We start from the raw sequence: 24,325 nt of genomic DNA on the forward strand, positions 1-24,325 counted from the left end.
TAACCTCCCTCCTGAGCCTCTCCTCAGAGACCGCTGGGTCCATGCGTGGCGGGATCATTCTGTCACGGTCTGGCTGGCAGACCGTGGGGATGTGGGGAAAGGAGGACCCAGGCGCGGTGCTCTATGTATAAACCGTGTGTTTATTTACAGAGTGGAACAAAAACAACAATAAATCCCCGTGTTCTCCCAGACTCCCGTGTCGTGTCTCTGCGTGAATAGTTCGTGTCTCTGTGCTCTCAGCTCCCGTGTCAGCACCCCCCGGTGCTCGCTGCTCTTCGTGCCTTCCACGCTCCTCCTGCGGGAAACAATAGACGCAGCCGTCAGGACACAAATAACCGCGGGCATACACTTACACACATTAACTCAATTCAATGGGACGACTAACGTGGAGTCTCAAGGAATGATCCCGCGTCGGTGGGAGCTCCAAGACTCTCTTAAGTAGCTCCCCCGACGAGGCCTGATCAGCAGCAGGTGTGTGGCTTCGGGTGTGGCCAGTCCCCTTGCAGGGCCACACCCTCCAGGCCTGACGCCGCCTATAAACAAGTGCTCAGCCACCCACACACACATATACACAAGCACAGGGAAGGGGGAGCAACACCAAAATACACTGCAATAAGAATAATAATAATATAATACATGACTGCTCAGGGATCCTGGGTCGCCCAGTCCCAGGACCCTGACACTTGTGTTTGGGCCAGTTCCTGTTTGGAACAAAGGATTAAACTTAGCTCTTGGAGTTGTACTAAACATGCACTGATTACAAAATGTTCTTGGCTGATTTCAAATATACTCTTAGTGTGACTTGCCTATACCAATTTCGCTGATTTCAGTTTTATTTCTAAGAAACAGTAACTGACAGCATATATGAACAAAACTCAACTTTTTCTCTGTGGAAACTTTTTCATAACAAAGACATTATTAAAATTAACAATTTCCCCCAAATAACTTACAGGATCCTCTCTCACTCTCACAACTGACAATATATTGTTATCCTACTGAAAAGCAACATAAATAAGGATCTGAAAATGAATTGCTGTACACCTGCCTTTACCTGACATATTTTACCTTACCGATCAAAAGCAGGTGCATCAGATTTATACAACAAAAACCAGATTCTGTCACACATCATTTTCCAATATGTTTATAACTTCACCAGGTAACAGGACATTGACCCTTTCTCTTCACTTTTTATTCTAAATGCTTCAAAGCTAAGTTCTTCTCTTGACTCTAGAATTTTTATTCGTGGCAGCTTTCATCTTTTACTGTTCGCTGCTGGCTTGTGGCTGATTCTGAGCTCTCGATAGCTTTAGTGTTAGCCACTTTTCCTTTGTTAGCTTGATTAAACTGTCCATGTGCATTTGCAAACTTTGTTTCTTCATTCACTTTCGTGCTAACAGCGTAGCATGGAGCTGTGAGGGTTTGTGCGACTGTTTACCTCTGTCACAGTGCACATTTTCCATGTATTGGGTCGCTTGTATGAAAGGATGACCAGCCAGTCACTAATCCGAGCTTTAAACACTGGAAATCAGTTGAGTCTGGTCAATTGATGTTCCTGAGATGCACCTGGGAGACAGAGGAGAAAGGACACTTGCCAAAGGAGCTATTATTAAATTTCTTTGTGGAAGTGTTTTTGTCTTGAGTGTATTACCTGGAATATGCCAAACACAGTGGGAGGGTGTCTCTTTAAACAACTCATTATTATTAATATTGTTATTGTTAACATTATTTATTAATGCAAAGCTAAGAAAAGGGACAACATCAAGCTGTCACAGTGAGACAGTAATTCTTTGCTTTGCTCTTTGCTTTTCTTTGTTTTTTTTTATTGTGACAGGGGTATTTTATGGTTTTGAACTTTAGAAATAAAATGATGCTCTTCACAGCAGACAGTATCAAAGTGTAAATGCATAGTGAGGTGAAAGGGGCAGTCAACATTTTCTTTGGTGCCTGCTTCACTGTAAAAGTTTAATCCAGTGATTTACAGACCTTTGGTCCTGGCAGCTTTTCTGCGTAGGGATAAAAGCTCCTTATAGGGTATAACAGGGTAAATTGGTTTCACGTTACAGATAAGAGTGATTCACAGCCCTTCTTGGATCTGAGTCTTTTGAAAGATCTGCTTGTATTAGGGAAACCAGGGCATCTTCCTGGGGCCAGGTGTTAGAGGCTAGTGCTTCATGGGTAATGCATGCCTGTGACTATTAAGATTGGCGAGGACTGCATCATTCAAGTTTTTAAAGCTTTTGAAAATCTACACGTCCAGTCCACATACCCATCATTTGAAAATATTTCTCACTCTTGCAAAATGATTCTTTCAAAAGTTCTTAGATTTATTATAACAGAACTGTCTGCAGTAAAATATTCCCAAAGCATTAAATAAAAGGAGCTCTTCATTCTTGAAGGATCGATGGCAAGAGTTAGGGTTTTTTTCATGCTGTTTGAGTAATAGTGCTTTTCATTTTAGATTTCGTTGAGATTTGAGTGCATACCATCTCAGAGGCTCTTGGTTTTTGACATAGTAGATCTTTTATATAATCCCATAAAGGATCACCCAATTATGTGTTATGGCATGGAAAGAGTTTTTTAGAGATACATTATACTAAAAGGAAGAAAATCACATTACACGTTATACAATAATCATAATTTGTAACTTTCAAACCTCCTAGTATTTCCCCATTATGTTAGCATAGAAGTACTAATGACTATCTTAACTCAAGATGTGCAGTTGTCCAGATGAAGGATTGACACCTCCAAGTTCTCTCGGAAGCACATGTGCTTCTATTCCCACATAGCATTGAGCTTACCATTTGGCACTTTCTGATCTTTTAATTCGCTTGCCTACTCATTTATACTACAATTCCTTGTCCACTTAGAATGATTCATATCACCTTTTATTCTAAAGTTGTCTCTCATCTGCATAAATCGCTCTCTGAAATGTTAAGCTGCTGGACTCAGAATTCATGTGGTTTCAGTTCGCTCAAATATTAGAGCCTACATGTGCTGCACTCAGAAAATGGTGTAAAAAACATATGCGTAGCTTTTTGCTTGCGCTCTGTGTTAGAAGGTATCTGCCTGCTCACGATATATGAGTGAGAGTGAGAGCGAGGCACAGTGAGCCATACTGTTGACTCCACTGTCTGATAATTAAAGTAAGCTCTTCACACTCAAAGCAGCTTCTTTCATTTCTGTTGTAGCAGACCAACAGTTGGTAGCAGCTCTCTGCCAAGGCCTAATACCCCCCTCTGTTGTTGTGCAACTGATGAAAATCCCTCTCAGTCACTCACACGGCTAACTCTCTCGTGACCTCCTTTCCGTCTCAGTTACCATTTGCACAATGGATCGCCATGAAACGTGAATTATGGTGGCTTTGTGCCCAGATTTTTGTGTGAGAAAAACAGGTTCAGCTGGACTCACTGATATATTTTTAACTAATTAACCAATTAGAATCCACCCTTTCATTCCTGATATTTAGTATTCACTTGAAAAGAAGATGACAGCTAAAGTTCTGTGTGTGTTTTGGGTTTTTTTTTTCCATCAAGCTATTTCTTTACTTCACCATATCACATCTAATATCATGTTACTGCTAGTGCGCTTCCTGCAGAGATGTGCAACAGCACTGGCTCTGTTTCACAAAATCACATCAGCAAAGAGGTTGAGTGAGGATTTTTAGCTAAAAAGGAAAACACAGATTTAGTCTTAAAATTAGATCAGTGCCTTCTGCTTGCAGTGGAGCTGAAGCCAGGACACCTGAAATACTGAGCTGTCATGCAGACGTGTTGATGCAGCTGAAGTGGTGGATGCACTACAATAACTGCAGGTCAAACTCCTACAGCGTATTAGGCACCATTAAAGCTGAAAAGCAAGGGGATGCTTCTGCTCAGCTGCTCTGGGAAAGCACTTTGTGACAAACCTATTCTGTTAAAAGCCCTTTAAATATAATCAACTTGACTGTGCCTACATTACAATGACTGAAAATTGAATGCCTCTTTGAACTTGTTATCTTTCACATTGTGATGGCATTTTCTTCTAAAAAGGCAATTAAACTAAGGCTATCATCTCTGAATAAGCCACATACGTAAATAGATCAATCGATTTCTGAAAGCATCTTCTTCCACTATACAGAAGCCGTTATAATATTTCAGTTAATCAGCCGTTCTGAAAGTAACGCTGTCACGCCACAGCAATATGGGACGTTTAATTAGCTTTTATGTCATTCACACTTCACTTGCAATTGGTGTCACGCTGCTAGATTCCCAAGCACCTAGTATCTGCTGAAACAGCATTGTTTGTGTAGACCTGTCATGTGCTGCTTTGTCAAAACCTATAGCAAACAACTAAACGCTGTCACAAACTCACACTGAAAGATTTGATTAGTTTTCCTTTTATTCATTTGAAGTTCAATTGGTTTTCTAAATGATCAGTCGTAACATTTTCTTGGCTTTGCCCTTGTGTCTGTGAGTTTTTTGTTTTGTTTTTTTCATCTATATTTTCTTAACTCTCCTAACTACTTCCATTCTTTTATTTCGAAGGCTGATCCCTCAGGTTTTTAATTCCTCATGTTCTTCTCTTCCCAACCTCACCAGTGTCTGTTTAAGGTTATCTGTGTCTTATCGCTCTTCTCCCCAGTGTGTAGTTTCTCTGTGTGTCTTTCCTACTGTAGGTCTTTGTCAAGCACTTGTGCACCCTTTGTGTGTTTCCTGAGTTAGTCTTTTTCCCCTGTTGAAAATTTGCTTTTTCCTTGTGGATTTCTTTCCCCCTGCAACCCTGCTGCAGGCTCTTTTGTTGTTTCACAATGTTGAGATTAGAGTTCCTTTTAGTCATACCTCCTGCCAGTCAGTCTAGCTTTTTTGTTTGCAACTGGGTCCATTTTTTAAACTTAACACAAAATCACGGGGGCAAAAACTCATATGCATAAGCTTATGTTATCATGAAAGGCCACAGCAGTCACGTTTTATAATTGAACAAATGTGATGCAGTAACAAAGAGGTGCACAACGGCATCCTGCAAAAGTAAAAAGATGAACCCATAATTAACTAAACATGCAAAACACAACCCTTCATCACACATGATAACCGTAAACTCAAACACAAACTGCTATCTGTTGTCACTGAACATATTGTCATAAATTAAGTTGAGTCCCATTAATCTTTGTTCAATATAATGAGGAGTCATGTGAAACAATGGAAAGAAGTGTTGATTGTGCATGAAATATCTTATATTTTCTCAAGAAAGATATGTTAGGGCACAGTCACATAAGCCTAGACACAAGTCGATGATCCCCCTGGATGACTGGATGACAAAGAGGGCAGTGCAGCAAATCCTCCTTGCGATTACTTGGAATTCCTCTGCAAAATTCCCATGGTCGCCCATAGTTTGGAAGATGCCAACCTGTCTGAAAACACTTGCCTTTTATTCTCCAAACTACAGTGAAACTTCAAAAAGTGCAATACAAAGTGGATACAGAACAATCACCTCCAAAATAAATGTTTGTAGTTACCTACAACTTTTACTTTGAAAGCAAGCTTTGTCCATTTTCACTGGACTTCACTGTCACTCAGCGAGTAGTCTGCCAGTGTCATCCTTGCGAACCACGGGTTACTTTGGTAACCTGCTACCAATCAAAAAGAGGCTTTTAGTGCACCATTGTATACCTCTTATCAATCAATGTCATTTCCACTCACCAATCAGTCATACAAAGCACATTTTTCCTTTACAACACTTTCCCCTGACTTAGTCTCCAGGCCTGTGTGAATGGGACTTTGAAATCAATTTCACAACAACTGACAGAAACCTTGCACTTAGTTGTCAAACAAGCATTTTCCCCTTACAACCAGTGGCTATCAGAAGGTCACAAAGATGTCTCTAGGAGCGTGTGATTGAAATCTAACCTAACCTATATATTTAGTCTGATTAGTCTCATTGTACAGTTTCTCAACCCAGTAACCTTTAGCAACATCGAAGTTTACCGGAAGCCCACACACACGGACCAGTACCTTCTCTTTGACTCCCATCACCCTTTGGAACACAAACTTGGAGTAATTAGGACCCTACACCACCGGGCAGAACATGTTCCCTCTAAGCCTGAAGGAAAAAAGAAGGAACACACACATGTAAAGGAAGCACTCAAAACGTGCGGCTATCCTAAATGGGCGTTCTTAAAGTCAGCAAAGAGGCACAGAAAAGAAGACCAGACACCAGCGAGGGGGTTTACAACACCAACTCTCTGCCATCTATAATCCAGTTTTGAGATCCCTTCCCAGACGCCTTAACGCCCACTCACATCCTGGCCCATCTGACCTCAGGAATTCGCATGATAAGGTGGGGCCAGGTTTCACAATGAACACACCCGAAACTCTGGCTGATTGGGACCCACACCCAGTTTCACACCTTGGCTCAGGCGATTAGAGGATCATCAGGGGGTCCTTTTGTCCCTCTGTGGGGGGTCACTCCCACTAGGTTTATATCTGGGACTCTCCACCATTTGACCTTAGAACTGAAGAAGCTTCTCGGATGAGAGGTGAAACGTCTTCAAGCAACTTAAAGAAGTCCAGACGCTTTTCTTTGCAAGCTCCTTTGACTACGATGACCTGGATGACTGAGAACCTTCACAGACAGTAGTTTGGTTGTTAAACTGCTTGCCAGCAGACATTAACCTGGTTAGCTTGAGCTACACTACATGAAAATCCTCACAGTTTTAGTATTTTCATATAGTACGCCAGAGCATATAAGCCCTCCCACAATATTAAATATTTGGTAGCATTATAGTTTCACAGTGAATTATAACCTTAATTGAATTGGCAGAAAACTGTGTTTCTGCATTATTCACTCAATTTCAAGTGACCTTATTTTCTCTGATAAAAGCTTATTTGGAAAAAAGAAAAAGCACCTATTTTGTTTAAGTAGGTCATAAGACATTGTGCTTATGATGTGCTACCATACCACATTAAAAAAGTTATTTTTTCTGCCTTTCTTTGGAAACTAGCCAGTGTCATTCATCTGTGATAAATGATACAGTCTCAGCATCCAAAGTAAAAGAAGTTTCAGCAGCATTGAGTGATTTATAAGGTGACACAGGGATTGGTGCCTTGTGCCAAAATTGTCCGATTTGATTCCTCGCCTTACACTTTGACACACTTCTTTACTGAACCTTATCAGAAAGTGTTTTTAATACTCTTTGATATTGTAAATTAAACTGTTATCTGAGTCTCATATTATTGTCTTATGAATTAACTGTGAGATTGTAGCCACAAATTCAATATACTGACACATCATACTTACCCTTAAATTAATTAATAAAAGTATTGCTGAGTCTGTAACACCTAAATAAACATATTTTCTTATTGTTTGTATGTATAAGCCTGTACAAACATCTGCAATGACTGTAATCATTAACTTTAAGTACCCACGTTTGCTCTGTGACCCAGAATATATTTTTCCCAAAATAGTGGAACTATAGAACAATGTTAAATTTCAAGTGGCAGCTAAGAAGAAAGTTCGTGCTGAATCCCATCAGCGGCACCTACACACACCCACCAAAGTTCACAAGGAATCCAAGTAAGTGCATGTGTAGGCAAGTGTGAAGTCTGCAGAGATGTGGTTGCGTCGCATGTGTCTATTGTTGGTTTATTTTAGCTCTGTTTTATTTTTTCAGGCACACTTCATATGTTCTATAGAGCATCAGAACAAGGATTCCCTATTCACACTATGAACATTACCAATAGGAAAATACAACCCTGAGCACACAATTGAGTTCATAATTGACTCATTATTGAGTAAAGACATTGCCATTAACTATCCTGATCATCTCTGCATGTCTACCAAACTTATTTGATAGGTCTTTATAATAACCATGATTAATAAACTGCAACATTGTAGTGAATTAAACTGCAGTTTTCATCTGTTTGAATAGAGAGCAGTTTCACTCTATCTTTTATTTTGTTATTAATCATTATTAACCCTTAGATGTCAAACACAACATCTCTCACAGAACAACAGCACAAATGGTGACCTTGGTACAAACTGACACTGGCAATTTCTAAACAATTACAAGTGCATCATAAAATATTGTGTGTGTGTATTGATACCATCAGAATGTCATGGCAGCAGTGTCATAACTAATGATTAATATTAATGCTGTTATTTGTCATTTCATGGTTAAGAGCAAAATAAGGCAATAATAAAGTTTAAATAACTGGCTATTTAAATTTTATCATAACCACATTTTATGAAACTTACTTTTTTCTGCTGTAAAATTTCTGATGCACTGTATAATAAATGCCTTATCTCAAAAAAGGAGAGACTGGAATGAATAAGTGGCACAAAAGTTATGTAAGTGATAACCAACATCATGCTAATGCTTCTGGTAAAGTAAAAAAGAAAAATAGGCCATTTTAAAACCCAGTGTAAGGAGGCTTTCACCATGCTGTAGCAGACACCAGAAAAAAAGGAGCATTTTTTCTAGTGATTGCCAAAATATTACTTTCCTAATACTTTCCTAAAAACCAGATCTTCTCTCATTTGCTGTTTGATTACCTGTCATGTACTGCAAGAAATGCCACATGGTATTGGAGACGCCACATGGTTAAACTGAGACTTTACGAAAGAGTACTGTGTTTCCTCTCACGTGGATTCAGTGTGCTTGCAGATGGCCCTTCTCGCTGCAGTATTAATCAACAAGCACAGAGCTCTCCTCCACCCACCTGTGATGACAGGAGGTTTAATGTGAAATTAGCATGACATAATTGATGCGAACTTCCTCGCTGTGGTCTGTACAAGGACCTATGCTGCTGTGGAACTGTGCTTCAAAGTGCACAAGCTCTGTTGGAGAACATCACTTACACAGAGCTTGTTTGTCTCTGTGTGCTTTAGCCTCCTTCTCCATCCTCAATACTCCTTCCTTTGGCTCACACATACATACATTCCTCCTCCATTCATCCCCATGCATCGCCCTCTTCTGCTCTCATCTTCCACCTCCCCATCTTTCTCTCTTGTTATTTGCATCTCTCACACTGCACTCTCTCAAAACCCCCACCCATCTGCTTGCTGATACAGTGATACTGCGAGTCTGACTTAATAAAGCTTGAAGTACGTGTTGTCATTCCAACTGTCGATCATTATAATTATTCATAGATGGAGCAGAGATTGGAGTGGGAGGCGAGGTCTCTGAGCAGCAGAGCGATAGTACAGCATGGCGGAGGTGTTTTCACTGAGTGCAGAGAAAAGGTTGCCCTTGTGCACGATTCAGCATTTTTGAAACCTGAAATACTTCACGAATATGTATCAGCATGCAATGTGTCATCTGCTAGTTTCTGGGTAGCCAGTCATGTGAGGCCCAAGTTATTCATCCAGGTAGCTGATTTACCCATGCTTATAGCTAAAATGAACAGGGATGGCAAAGCTGGTTCTGTTCAAGGATAGTACTTTGATACATCATCATCATTATCTTTATGTTACTATACACCTACATGTCTTACGTCCAGTTATGTGCAATACCTTAAAAGTCCTGCTTATGCTGCTGTCCTAGTGTTCATGTTACATCTGTTAACGTTTCCAGATTTTGCACACCGATGCACGTTTGTCTTCAAATTCATAAATCTACCGCCAAATATTAAGATTTGCACTAGTATGTATCGCACTTAAGTTGTTACTTAAACCTGCAATGCATCTCTTACACTGGAAGAGGGGAAATTCCTTTTCCAAATCGAATATACAATACAACTATCCAGTTTTATGTGTAGCTCATATTTTAAATATGTATTTGTCGTTATGCACACACCTATACCAGCAGCAGCTAAGTTGTCATTAATATCCCAAAGGAATTAAAAATAAAAGATCTCTAAAGCTTGGTGAAGCTGCAGCATATAATTATATATCTGCATAATAATCTGCAACTGATGCCACCTCAAAACCCTCTGTTCCCATTAAAAATCTATTAATGGAATTTACTAATAAGGCACTGTGTCAATTTTGCAGATTAAAGGCGTAGACACAAGTATTTATGCAGCTGGCCGTTTTGGGAGTTTCCTTTTTGGAGCTCAAAATCTTGGAAGGAGAGTTTTCCAATTGGTCATGCAAACCTGATTTACTATCCTTTGTTGTAGGCAGTTTACGGCAATTTTATTGTTTTTGGAATGCCAGAGGCATCAAAACAAGTGTTTTATTGGCATGGGTGAATCCCGTCCTGTTGCTCTTCACTTAGTCATCCTGAATGTTTGAAAACCAAGCCTCGCATATGAATCTTTATCAGAGCTTCCAGTATTATCCAGAGAATTACTTTTTAAACCCTCAAGATCACACACAGCTCAAATACAATTTCTTTGAGAAGAATTTGCTCTCTATCAAATTCATATTGAATTTCCTTCAATTACCTTTCATTGATCTGAATTGCTAAACTCTTCCAGTGGAGAAATACACCAAGTAAACCTGAGCTTACATTATATTGTATATGTATTTTTCTTATTAGATGACTTGCTTTCTCAGTGGTTCTTCTTATATTTTGGCCCACTACTTTGATGGTGTTGACTCATTGAAAGTAAACTTTGTTTAAAGATGATTGTACTCTTGGAAGATGTTGTTTGAATTTTTGTGTCCTGCTAATTTACTTTGCTTTGTAAATCCAGCCCTTAGATTTTATATATCTGTAATTTCATTATTAAAATAAATATTTGCTACTATACTCCCCAGTCTGTCCAATAGATGTGGTGAGTGCACACGATTATAAAATGGTACATTCAGGGTAAAGGTTAGTAAAATATTAATGTAATTTCCAAAGATGATTTTTCAGTGATTTTGTGTGTCTTGTCATTTGCTTCAGTTTTATTGCTCAGCCTTGCTATAGAACCTACTAGAAGTCTACCTCATTTCCTTTTTTCCCCAGCCTTTTTACTTTTGTTTATCTAAGTAACATGTTTCATTGACAGAAATGTTTCTGCAAGGGCCAAGGTGATCTGCTCTTTTGCAGCACATTAAAATAGTAAATGAATACCTTTGAAATGAATTAGCTTTGGCACACAGGAAAGCTGTAGAGTTTGTAAGAAATCGACCAGCTTCGAATACTTCAAAAGAAGAAGAAAAAATAGCATTCACAATACCCAGTGAATGCTTTTTTTGATGTATTTAGCTAATGACACTTATACATAAACAGGAAATTATATACTTCACAGGAAGAGACATCTGACTAAAAAGACATCTGACTAAAATGAGGAACCAGAGAATAAGTCTTTTTAACCAAGGACACCATTTTTATTAACTCTTTACTTTTGCTTTTCTTTTACAGACAGTACAGCCAGCATTATTGCAAGACGACGCCGTTTCAACCACCTGACACAGGAGCTCTACGAGCTGCCCATTGTAGTGTGGGACGGTGGGGAGCCTTCGTTGAGCGGAACCAGCACCTTGACCCTGCGGGTGTGCCCATGCCAGCGCCATGGCAGGATCCGGATGTGCCAAGGCGAAGCATTCCTATCATCAGCAGGTCTCAGCACGGGGGCCTTGATTGCCATCCTGCTGTGCATCGTTATCCTGCTGGGTAAGTTGGGACAGCCACTGTGGGGATTTCGGCAGGGGTGCGCTGCCCGGGGGCAAATATATGGAGGCCATGGATGGAGGAGATGGACCATAGAAGTGCAAGGAAGAGTGGGAGGTTTTGAAAAGCTATGACAAGGGCAGAGGATGAAAAGGCATGTGAGGACACAGGTAGAATCTGGAATGAGGGTAGAAAGAGTTAGAAGAAAAGGAAGAGCATGTGAAGGACAGAAGAGAAGGAGAGCACACAAAGAAGAGTTTAGAAGGAAGGTGACTAAAAAGGAGATGGGAAGGACAAAGACAGTAAAAGGTGAGAGGAATGATGATTGTAGGGTCAATACGAGAAGAGAGAGGCGGTGTGTACAACTGACAGGCTATTATGAATGACGCTGCGCCACTTGAAGACGGGAACTTTTTTAGTCTGAGGCAACTCGATTCAGAAAGAAATGTGAATCCAATCAATTTCTTTAAAATTGGGAATTTAGTTTGAGTCTTCTGTCTTACTTACAATCAAATCTCTTTTTTTTAATTCTTCCATCACTCCCTGCAGGGAAAGTGTTTGACATTGCATGTTGTGACTAGAAGAGCATAGGACAAGCTTGGAAGGATATGGTGACAGCCAACATAGATACCACTCTGCTGATTTCATGTGTGAAGGATGTGTTACGCGCCACGAATATAAAAGACCATCAGAAATACATTGAAAATACACAGGGCTTATTTGGTGTTGCCAGCTTGTCACAGCACCGAGAAAACATGTCTTCAATGAAAATGCATGCCTTGTTACTATGGCAACCCCTCTTTGCAGTGACAGTAAGTGATTATATGTAAACTTGGAAATATGATCTGGCCGCATGAATTTAGAACATTGGACAGCAAGCATCAGAGGTCAGACCAAAAAATAAATAAATCTTTGACATATATTGAAAATTCAAACAGAAGATTGAATGAAAATTGTTAAATTTACTAAAGGTGTGAGGATTGCTGCAAACCAAAGTACATCAGAACATGATTAGGAAAAACTATGTAATAACAAAGGTTCATCAATGCTCCTCTCCCCTCCTCTCTTTACTGATTGTCTGTGGACATTAGTGCATGAAGGTTATGCATATTCATACCAGCTTTCTTCGTCCTCTATGCCAGCCTCTGGCTGAGACGAACAAAAGGCCATCACCACTGTTTGGTGCAAACCCTTGAGTGAGAGACACATGCTGAATCACTAATCATCAGCACAAGAAAGAGCCTGTTTTGAACAGAGAAGCAAAGAGAACAAGGAAGAGACACAAAATATCACACCTGCTTTCTTTTTGTGTTTCACCTGTGTTGTATTTTGCTTTCACACTTTCTAGTCTCAGGTTCTTTGTCTCTCACGTAGCGCCTCTCGACAGAGGGTCACCCGAAGAAATTTGAGATTTTGTCAGTGTCCCAGTCAAAAAATAAATAAATACATTCCATTTTTCTTGCCTGTGTCGTTTTTCATAATTCAACATCTTTTCACCATTCCTCAAAATTTGGCACCTCTGCACCATTCTTTTACCAAATATAATGAAGAAGTAGCTTAATGTCGGATTGAAATGATGGTGCGCGTTCTCTAAACATGATATGCTCATTTTTTTAATTCCACTGGGAGACTTCTTTTGCATGTCATACACTCCTGTCCCTCAGTACTGTCAGGCTAAGCATCTCAGTGTGTTTAGGCTTTGGTACTAGCATGCAACCAACATGTATCTCGACATTTACCGCATAATGACGTTAAACTTACAGGCCTTTAATCATCTTCCATTATATTGCTGTCATTGTGATCAGACCTCAGTGCAAATTAGGAAGAGCTTATGCACACATGGAGTATCCTAAGTCAAAGAAAGCAACACAATGTGCATGCACTGATTATTTTGAAACTCTTTGCAGCCTTTGAGAGTTTGCTTAAGCTAATTAATGTGCAATAATGAATATGCTATAAACCTTGGACCAGAAAATACAAAAATCTTTTTTTAAAAACATGTAAACTATAGCTAGCTGTTTAGTAAAGAGAAGTGCTACCAAATCAGTGTATCGCCTAAACACACAGCGCACGCAGTTTCAGTTCTTGCTCATCTTTGCTTGTCAGTGTGACTTGTCTGTGGCTGATTGTTTTCTGTTTGTCCGATTAATGTCCGTGCTTTATCTCTGTGCCCTCTAATAAGCCATTTAATTAGGCCTGCAGCAAACCAGAAAGGGATGCAAACTAATGATTCAGCTGATAATGACCTTTACGCATGCCTTAAATAGCTTAAAATATTCATAAGCCCATCATTGTTTGGATGTAGTTTCCAATACTAATATTAACTCACTATGGAGGAAATAGTACACTATTACTTTACTAGCTGGGTTAAATGAGGAATTTTAGAATAATCTCTACAGCCTCCTTGATATCTAAACCCTTATGAGTTTGTACTGACACAGATTACCATAAATATCATTTCAAGGGTAAGATTTAAGTTCATTTTAGCATCTTATTTTATGTAATAAGCCTTGAAACTTGCCTTTCGTTTTAGTACAAATAAAATGGCTACTAGTCAAAGTGTCAGTGTTAGTCTGATTGACTCATTCTTTTCCCTCAGGACTCCATCTCTTATTTACAAACCACGTTTTTTTTCTAATAATGATTTTAAAGCCTGTCTTGCATATTTGAAATATAAATAATGAACTCCATGGCTTGCATATTGATCCATAAAAATAATAGAAGTTCTGTAGCAATGTTCCAGTTAACCAAGTTTTGCTCTCTTTGACCTTTGGTTTGATGCTTATGAGTTTCCAGTTACTTATTATATCACACAGGGCAAAAGTTCTAAGCTACTACTCATTTCTTTAGTCTTGCTTCCAAGGAGCCAGACACATGGTCCATTGGTCTTGAGCAATAGGCTTTCTGAAAGTTTCTCTATGGACACTGACTGCTACTATTTCACTCATTTTCAGTCCAGTCCTTGTACCTGATCATTTTAGGAGGGATCACACAAAAAAGGAAAACAAACAAAAGCAAACTATTTGTGCTTTAGTTAAATCTATGAAAAAGTCCACAGATAACACAGTTTAACAGGCGTAACATAGTATCTCACAACAATGTGATTTCCAAAGACCAATTAGCCAAAGGTTCAGAATGTCTTGGCATGTTGTCCAGCATGTCATTAAAACGTTAAGGAAACTGGTTAACTAACTGGAGGATAACAGAAAGGCTGCTGTGCAGAAGTCATGGATTTACCTCCCCAGAGTCTGGACCTCAAAATTAGTGAACCATTCTGGGATCATCTTGACAGAGAACAGAGTAAAAAGAGCTTTGGGATGTCCTTCAGGAAGCCTGGAGAACTATTCCTGAGGACTAGTTAAAGAAATTTCAAGTAAGATTGTCTAAGACGGTTCATGTCCTGCATACAACATGGTATGCAGGGTGCTCAGTTGCAGACAGGAAAGTACTGCAGAGGGTCATCAATACAGCCCAGAAGATCACTGGCTGCTCTCTGCCCAGCCTGGAGGCCATTGCAAACTCTCGGTACCTCAGCAGAGCTGGCAATATCATTAAGGACTACTCTCACCCCAGTAATCAACTGCTTGAACTATTACCGTCAGGCCGACGGTACAGGTCACATAAAACCAGGACAAACAGATTCAGGGATAGCTTCTTTCCCAGAGCTATCACCGTAGTAAATAAGCACAAAACAATTGAACCTGCTTAACTATACCATACTTGCCACTGTCACTATATTATGCTGCTACACTCAAAAAAATAATTCATTGGATGAACTTAATTTCATCTTGCCACCTATATTCCATCTAAACAAATCATGTTAAATCAATCCATCTTGATTGTGTTGTTTCAACACTAAATATGTTTGTAAGTGTAACATAATTTAAACATTAACATTCAGTTAATTTGATTTTTATTCAGTTAACATGTTTGTACCAAGTTAGTCTAATTAAATTAATTTAAATTCATGTTATATTGTTAAAACACTTTGGCACATCAAAAGTCAGTCTTGTTACATGAACTAGTAAAATATTTGTTTGTTACACCAATGTTAATCTTGTTGAATGAACAAATGTAATTTATGTCTGTAGTACTTACACCAATCATGTTTCAGTTAGTGTTTGTATTGCTTATGTAAACATTACTTTTAATTAAATTAATGAAACATACATAAATGATAACTTGCAAAACCATCTTTTATTTTGCTTGAACATTCTTAAAACAGTTGGCAGGATCCCAGTTCAGCCTAGCTTTCTCCCCTTTAACGATCTCATACCAAGACCACAGAACTTCCAGATCAAGACATGCTGACTGAAAGAAAAAATACAATAAAATAACCCTAACCCTAATAATAAAAATGAAATAAGTCTGTTGAATAGTTTGCAGACAAAAAATATTATCCCCAAAGCAACTTTCGTAAAATGTAGTAAAATATGCATTGCAAACAACAATATGAATTTTAACACAATTTAAAGCTCAGACATAACATTCAACATTACTATAATATTACAACATTACTATGTTGCTTGCATACATTAGTCCTCCATTTAATCAGGCTGTATCCATTAATAGTGACTTTATGCTATTTAACGTGTGGAGAAAACATTCAATTTTGAGCATAACTGCTCCACTCAAACAATTTGTGAAAACCAGTGTGCATTTGCCTTTGTAACAATTGCCATCTGGCAAAAATCAGTGTTTACACTTCAAGTGTATAAGACTTTAAGTTATGGACGAACAATCTTTGTGTAATAGCCACAGAGCAAACCACATAGTTTATATGAACATTTTATAACTTACAATTTTAAACTTTAAAACAGTAAACACATATTTGCATTGCAGAAACCTTGAAAAAAAAAATATCTGGCTTGCATGAGTCCGTTTCAAGCTCATTCACCCCATTAGCTTGTTTTTTTAGGAACTGTGCCTTGGATGACAACCTCTGTCCATCCAGCTTCATGATAATCTTTTGCAAGACTTCAAAAGTGCATTTGAGCTCCGGTGGGTAGCTTAGGTTCAGACAGTATATCAGTCCAAATAACAGAGCACAAGCAATTGCAATGCTCCTCAAACCAGTGAGAACCTCCACGCCTTCAATCAGGACACCGATGTTCTCTGGGTCATCTCCAGGCTCCGCACCCTCCTGATGTATGACATACACTCCCATCACAGTTTGTTCCATGGCTTCAGTGTTGGCCTCAGTGTTCTGTGACGTAAAATATAATAATACATTTGTTTGAGTCTACATATGAAAAAAAAAAAAAAAAAAGGAATTCAGCAATCAGCGTGAATATGCTGATATATTTACTAAATTCTATGTCTCTGGTTTCACACCTCAGAAATTTGACATGAAACAAAACAAGGACCAATTGCAATATCTTTTATTCACACGTGGTGTCACATTTTACCATTTCATATATCGAAATTACCCATAACTCCTGGAGCAAATTACATAACACAGAACAACTTGTGAATGTAACTGACCGTATATTCCTTCACAAGTTTCTCATGGTCTTCATTCAGGTAGACACACAAGGACTTCAGGATGCATGCTCGTCTTGTATGTATTGTGTCATCCTAAGAAAAAAGGGAATCCATAATGACAATATTTAACTTTTAGGCAGCAGTTTGAAAAAGGAATACTTAGTTTGGAAGAGTCCAAAAGGCCACATGGTAAATAGACTGGTTCTTATATAGCGTTTTTCTACTCAGAGCACTCAAAGCTGCCTTTATACAACAATTCATTCACCCAATCACTTTTTCTAAACTGTTTAAATGGCCTGTATTTATATAGCGCTTTACTAGTCCCTAAGGACCCCAAAGCGCTTTACATATCCAGTCATCCACCCATTCACACACCCATTCACACACACATTCACACACTGGTGATGGTAAGCTACATTGTAGCCACAGCCACCCTGGGGCGCACTGACAGAGGTCGAGGCTGTCGAACACTGGCGCCACCGGGTTTAGTGCTTACTGTCTAACATTCATACACATTCACACTCCAATGAATGCATCGGTGAGCAACTTGGGGTTAGTATCTTACCCAAGGATATTTGGCATGCACACTGGAGGAGCTTGGGACCAACCCGCCAAGCTTCTGATTAGTAGCTGACCTGCTCTACCACCTGAGCTACAGCCACCTCAAAACATCTGTCTAAACCAAATCAGACACAAAATGAGGCAACACTAATGTTTTTTTGGGGGGTTTTTTCCCCATTTTGATCAAAATTAACCATACGATTTTATCAATTACTTATTAATAAAAGACTGATGCTTATATAATTTGTATAAAATATGAAAACCTCTTAGGACTTTTGCCTACCATATGTATAGATATCTTTGCTCATAAAATTGCCAGATTATGGGCATAAAAAGTTCTTAAGCACAGATCTAACCCACCTTGGAGATGGCCACCATGATGTGTCTCATTTTTCTGCCAGCCACCCCACCTTTGCCTCGAAAGAGCTCCATCATGCGTGGAGTGTACAAGTCTAGCTCATAAAAGAATCTAGATAGCAGCGGTACTGTCGATATGCGCAGGAATTCCTTGTCAATCTGAAAAACATGAACAATGCACTTATAATATGCACCAGAGGAAGGACATACCAGGAATTATTAGCTGTTTTATCACTATGTTATGTCAATATTAGTGAAGCAAGAAATAACTGGTCAACCATAAACACACTCTTGCGACATAAAGTTAGACATATAGGACATGCACCTCTTTCTCGGTGAACAGAGCTGGCCATCTGCTTTTAAAATCTGCAATGAAGGGCTGTCCTTGAATAACTTCTTGCCTTCTGTACGAAAAAGTCTTCTGCATTTTCATTGTCACTATATTGTCATTGTTTCTCTTCTGAACCTCTGAAAGCAGTGCAATTCTCTCTTTTTCCAGGCTGTCAGTGGTTTCTCCTTTTGGATACTGCGGACAGTAATTGACTTCTGCTCTTCTAGGCTTTTTCACATTCAATGCTGCCTTACTTTTGTCTTGGGCCTTGTTCTTTAGTGAATTTACCAACACCTCAGCACAGCCCAGGCCTCTTAGTTTGGTCCGGACATTGGCCATTTTATACTTGAGGCTAATTTTCCAACCATAACAGCCATTAAAGGATCCCTGCTCCCTCAGACAAGGATGCTGTTTGACAAGGGCTTCTGCAACTTCATTCAGGTCATTGTCAGTTGGATAGACTTTAAATTTTATTATTTCTTCAGCCAGCCTTTCTAAAAGGTGGGATTTCAGTTTTGGTGAGGGGGTCAAATGAGTTCCACCAGCAATGAACTCAGCATTGGCCTTTTCAAGTTGCAGTTCAGCCTCATAGCTGAAACGAGGGACTGTGAAGACACTTGGCCACACTGACAGTCTTGTAGACGGTGATGAACCTGACGATGAAACGGGCCTTGTATTGTCTGTGTCTGAAGAGCTTGAAAAGGAATGTGTTGGACTTCGCACTGGTTGACATGTCACTCCATCTTCTGTAAAACTTTGCAACTGCACACTATCCAAGTATACAACCTTTAAAGTTGCTTTATCATTAATTTCAGAGATCGCAGTCAGATTTACAAAATCATTTCCGAAATCAGGATCTTGATATTGAAGACAAAAATCCTGTTGCACTCCAAAATTTGTCTTTATTTCCTGACACAATTCCTCAATGGAGTCTGATATCCCAGCTGGTAAAATTAGTTTCCTGGCATCATCTTCTCCGAGAATGATCCTCAGTCTTATGGGCTGGGGCATCATGCTGACCTGGACAAATATCAAATATTTAAAAAATAAATAAAGATGTACTCATTGACTATTGTGCGAGTGTGTGTAACAAATTCTAATGTCAACGATAATTTGATGATGTCACCTTGGCCTCGAGGAATTTTTTTTACTGGAGAAGTGAATAGTGCATTTTCCAGATTTGTCTTGCATTCTTCTAATTAATGACAATTCTTGCATAAGATGCTTAAAAGAAATCTACTCTCAATAAATTAAGTAGCAATTGGTCTGCAAAGTATGATGTATTATTTACTGTGCCAGGTGATATAGGGGGAAAATACTTACAAACATCACTCCTGTTTACCCTGCAAGTTAGTGTGTCTCTTCAGAGTAACCAGACGCAGGCCTCCCACTGAATAGGCAGCTAACGGGTAGTCATCGAGTAATTCCCCATGCTCAATCAGAGACACCTCTCTCGCATGTGACATGTCAAGCTCAAAAGCTCTGAAGTGCTCTCGATAGCAAACAGAGAACTTTTTTACAAAAAAGTATATTCTGCCATGCAAAATAAAAATCTGCAGAATTTCTGCAAACTCTGGCAAACCAAATATTTGCCCATGAACAACTATCATTCCTGTGCTGTAGTTCATGCCATTGTATGACACGCTTTTTGTAATATGGACATCAGTTTCATCTGGTAATCTTTGCTTTATAGCTACTGCGATATCACTTTTCAGAACATCAATTGGTACTGATGAGCCAACATTTACCATTAAAGGTGTCTTATGGTCAGAAGAGTGCAAGTCAGAGGCAATCACGAGCTGATGTTTTTTGGCAAGTGTAACAGGTATGTTCTTAAAACAGTTTGTATGGCGAGCAATTTGTTTAAAAAAAACTATGTTTCGCCTCAAATCTCATTGTCCATTTGTGGACAAGAGGCCCAAAATGCCGAATCAGAGCAGGGTAGTGCTCCAAATAATGATGTTTAGGGAGAAGACTGTTGTTTGGAAAAAGTTCTTGGTATCTCTGGTGATGTTCACTGATTTTACACTCAAGGTAGGAAATCGACTCATCAGACTGGACAGGGGCTACAACAAGCTCCACAATGTCCTTCAGATCCAAAACAATATGCCATGCAGGTTCATCCTCTGGAACAAGTGGACCAATAATTAGAGGCAACAAACGAAGCAGAGACCAATTTTCATGTGCATTTCCACCAATATTTTTTTTTAATGAGAAAGTCTGGGGAATTGCATGAGGCCGGTTGGTTTTATCTGCCCATTTATACTCAAAATTTTGGATCAAGTTGTTAAGTTTTTCTAAGGTGAAATACTTTTTAGAGATTAAAAAAGAAAAACAATGCGCAAGCTCCACTGGTATTATGCCCTCTAGCAGATCATGTGCTACATCTGGAGGGTAGCCTGCAGTGACATAAAAATGGCTCAGATTCTTACTCAAAATACAATCTCGCTTAACTCCACAACAAGCACTTGCTGTTTCTTGTGCACGCTTCAAATGGAATTCATGAAGTTCCGGTGTTCTATGCTCAAAATCACCAGCAGTCACTGACTTTATTTCAGATTTTTTAGCTGTACAGAATCTGCATATGTATTCAGCAGAAAAACTTTCCACAAAACCTGCCAGCCCATGGGCTCCTAGGTTGTCAGCTATGACGCAGCTCACAGTTCCTTTAATACACTCGTTCAACTGACTGATGAACACACCATGTTGCTCCAAAGTTACCAGATCTCTCAAAAGTGGATCAAAGACTTTTTCAAACCCAAATGTCCTCAAATCTTCACTCTTGCAAAGGATTGCCAAATAAATGGATGAAAGGGCTGAATGAGAACCAGGTGGTAAATTGCCCAAGACCCAATATACACCACAAAGCTTGTGCTTTTTCCGTGAGGTCCCAAGAGGATTACAAACCTCAAAATCATCAATATAAAGGTTAATAGAAATTCTCAACTTCTCACCATCTAGAAAGCTATTTCTTTTATAATGCTCCCCATCTCGAAAAGATCTGTAAACCCTCTGATCACCATTCAGATTCTCTCTATTTTCTTGAGCTATTTGTTCTTCAATCACTCTATCCAGCAATTTATTGTGACTCAATATTTCCTGCAATAACTGTAATAAAGGGATGTACTGAAATGACTTCCTTTGGTCTATCGATAAAAAATACTCAACAGGCTCTACAACCCTAAAATTTTGTATGTAGTATAGTTTTCTTTTATAAGGAGTGGCAAGAGGGCCACACTTTCCCAATATTTTAGCCACAGGGTTAGAAACACATACAGAATTTGCAAGCTCTTCAATAACAGCCTGACTAATATGGAGGTTATGGCTCTTAAAAATTTCTGTAATTGTACGTTTTGTCAGAGGTAGCTGAACTCAACAGAAAAACTAACTCCTCTAAGAACTCATCTAATCCTTTTGCTGGAACATGAAATATGTGTTCCAATTTCAACAATATTACTGCTAATTTCCGTTCAGTTAGTTCGGGCTGATTTTCAACAGCACTATTATCACATTCTGTCACTGACTCACTTTCAAATTCACCATAGGATACATCTTCAGAACAGCTAGCCCTTACATTATCAGAGGACTCTCACTTGAACTGGGTCCACACGTGTAACTACACTGGCTTTAAAATCTTTAAGTGTGTGTGGATGATGCTTCCTCTTTTTGTGTGTATAAAATGTATTGTAAATATTTGTCTTGAAAGGGCAACCAAGAAACACACAACTAACTGTCTCGTTACTTCGCAGATGTGTTCCAATATGGACAAAAAAAATCTCTCTCAGAGAAGACGTCACTGCAGTCACATAACTCACATTTAAAAGTTACTGAACTTGAAGCTGTCTGTGTAAACTGAGATGAATGAGCTTTATAGACATGAGTGTTCAGTCCACTCCAAGTCTTAAATGTGCACGGACAATTAACATATATGCACAGATAATGTTGACCTATTCCGTAATGATGATGTAGTTTATAATGTTGAAGTAATTTGTACCTGCTGCTCTCTCTGGTAACACAATGCTTGCACTGCCACATACACGTCACTGATAAAAAATGAAATATGCATTAGAAAACGTCAAGGAGATTAAACTTCTGCATCATCCAAAATAAATAAATAAATAACATAATAATAATAAGGCAAACATGAACTTACCATGTATTGTTGAGGAGGTGCATAAGAATCTCAGAGCATGGGAATGTGGCTTTATTTTGTGATGTATTTCTGGGGAGAGAAATTAATTAAAACAAAGTTATTATTCTGACAAATTTGTGTTAATATCTACATACTGTGAAATGTGAAGACTGTTACGGTGCGTACACACCGAACGCGATAGACGCAACCAGAGCTTCAGGTTTACATGTAAAGTCAATGGAGGAGCACGATGAAGCGCGACTGGGGGTCCAGCTAAACTTCGGAAGCAGATTTGCATTGAGAAAACGCTTTTCTGCCTACTTCACACGACTGACGCCTTTGAAGCGCGAAGTAAAATACGCACTGCAGTTTGTGTGGTGCATTTTGTGCATTCGCGCTTATCACGTCTACCGTTCCAGCTGGTAAAATCTGCGGGACAGCAGCTCCTCAAACTCGGCAAGGGACAGAAGGTGGTACAGCTGAAAGCGGCCGTCATCCAGACGGAGCTTCTGGAGCAAGTGGTGAAACTCACCAAACTGCTCACGCTTGTGGAAGACCTGATGGACCCAGGTACAGTGAGGACATCCTTTAGGCACTGCTCTGCTCTCCACAGCAAATAGAGAAGGGAGACTCTTTCTTCAAACGCTAGATTGACAGCTGCCATTTTAATAACATACCGTCTGGAACTACTTCCTCCCAGATCTCTTCTTCATACGCGTGAAAATTGCATATAAACCTCGACCAGTTCATGCTGGACGCGCTTCGAGGTGCAAATGTGCACGAGATCAGCTAGGGGCGTCTATCGCGTTCGGTGTGAACGCACCGTTAGTCAGCCTAATGCAGAGCACCAGAGAAACTATAACCCAAACAATTATCCACCTAAATCATTCTCAATTCAAAAATTAAGTGAATATATTACAAAAAAAGAAAATGCACATGCAATTATTGTGACAGATTTTATCTTACTCCTTGTTATTAACTCCCCTAAACGCTGGTTTAGTTGAATTAAACCTTTCATCAATCCAGTTAATGCGGTTGCCCGCGACTAAACTCCACTGACAAAAACAGGAATTTTAGATAGAGCATCATAAAACACTCATAAAATCACCAAAACCATGTCGGTCAGTCTTACCACTACTACCAACAATCACCAACTCCGGTTAAGCAGAAAGTAACCCTTCATTCACGGAGCTATATGCGAAGACGTTACGGCTCTACGCGGCTTTCCCGCTCTTCAAAGTTAGCTAACTCCAGAGAAGAAAAACAGTCCTACCAACGCAGATAACCATGAAACACACCTCATTCAAAGTCGACAGAAACAAAAACAAAAAAACGAACTTACCAAAATAACCTCATCAGTTTTTGCTCTGTTGCAACAATTAACGACTCCGGTTAAGTTTTTTAAAAAAACATTAAATTCACCGACTTACATTTGAAAAATGTTTGGGTCTACAACCTCCCTGCTATATATAAATCTCCACACTACACAGGTAAAATTTTTTAACTAATAGTATTTATCTCTCACTCCACTAACCTAAATAAATATATCAAGAAATATTACTTACCTCACTATCAGGTATGCCAAAGAAGTAACTCCACGTGCGCTCGTTAACTTCTCAACGGACCTTTCCGCATCCGGTGGGCGTGGAGCATGCGCAATACATGACGCTATCAGAGCCTTTGGTTTGATGGACCTCATTCTCATTGGATTGCCATGAACGAATTTAACTCATCAAAGTTTTCTTTGATTTATATTCAACAAAAAAGAATGAATCATTTAATGAGCATAAAAATGATTTCTTCATGTGATGTAAACATATTACTACTTTGTTAATCAAACACATGCCCTAGTTGATTTTTTTGAGTGTACTCATATTATCATTATATGAATTTTGCTATTCTGTATATATCGTACTTATTATTGTTTGAGTACTTTGGTTGT

General features: G+C 39.1%; 2 protein-coding genes across 5 annotated transcripts in view; one reads left to right on the forward strand and one right to left on the reverse strand.

The window, feature by feature from the left end:
• Positions 1-24,325, forward strand: part of LOC308385801 (cadherin-18) — a 203,395-nt gene that overhangs the window by 175,718 nt on the left and 3,352 nt on the right. For both annotated transcript variants that reach the window (XM_080864946.1, XM_080864945.1), the window contains exon 11: positions 11,270-11,521. In XM_080864946.1, the coding sequence (XP_080721072.1) occupies positions 11,270-11,521 (252 nt within the window). The remainder of the gene's footprint in view (positions 1-11,269; positions 11,522-24,325) is intronic.
• LOC308385803 (uncharacterized protein) lies at positions 15,697-24,097 on the reverse strand. 3 transcript variants are annotated; one of them, XM_080864948.1, is made up of 7 exons: positions 23,949-24,097; positions 22,405-22,473; positions 22,246-22,294; positions 18,246-19,271; positions 17,924-18,079; positions 17,003-17,095; positions 15,697-16,724 (listed from the first exon to the last, which is right to left on the reverse strand). In XM_080864948.1, exons 1-7 carry the CDS (start codon positions 24,086-24,088, stop codon positions 16,323-16,325), a joined length of 1,935 nt encoding a protein of 644 aa, XP_080721074.1. In that variant the 5' UTR covers positions 24,089-24,097; the 3' UTR covers positions 15,697-16,322. The 3 variants fall into 3 exon arrangements, with proteins under 3 accessions (XP_080721074.1, XP_080721075.1, XP_080721076.1); XM_080864949.1 differs by having other exon boundaries at positions 19,575-22,294; positions 23,949-23,994; XM_080864950.1 differs by lacking the exon at positions 22,246-22,294 and having other exon boundaries at positions 23,949-24,020.

The sequence above is a fragment of the Rhamphochromis sp. 'chilingali' genome, assembly GCF_963969265.1.
Source record: "Rhamphochromis sp. 'chilingali' genome assembly, chromosome: 18".
Taxonomy (NCBI): Eukaryota; Metazoa; Chordata; class Actinopteri; order Cichliformes; family Cichlidae; genus Rhamphochromis; species Rhamphochromis sp. 'chilingali'.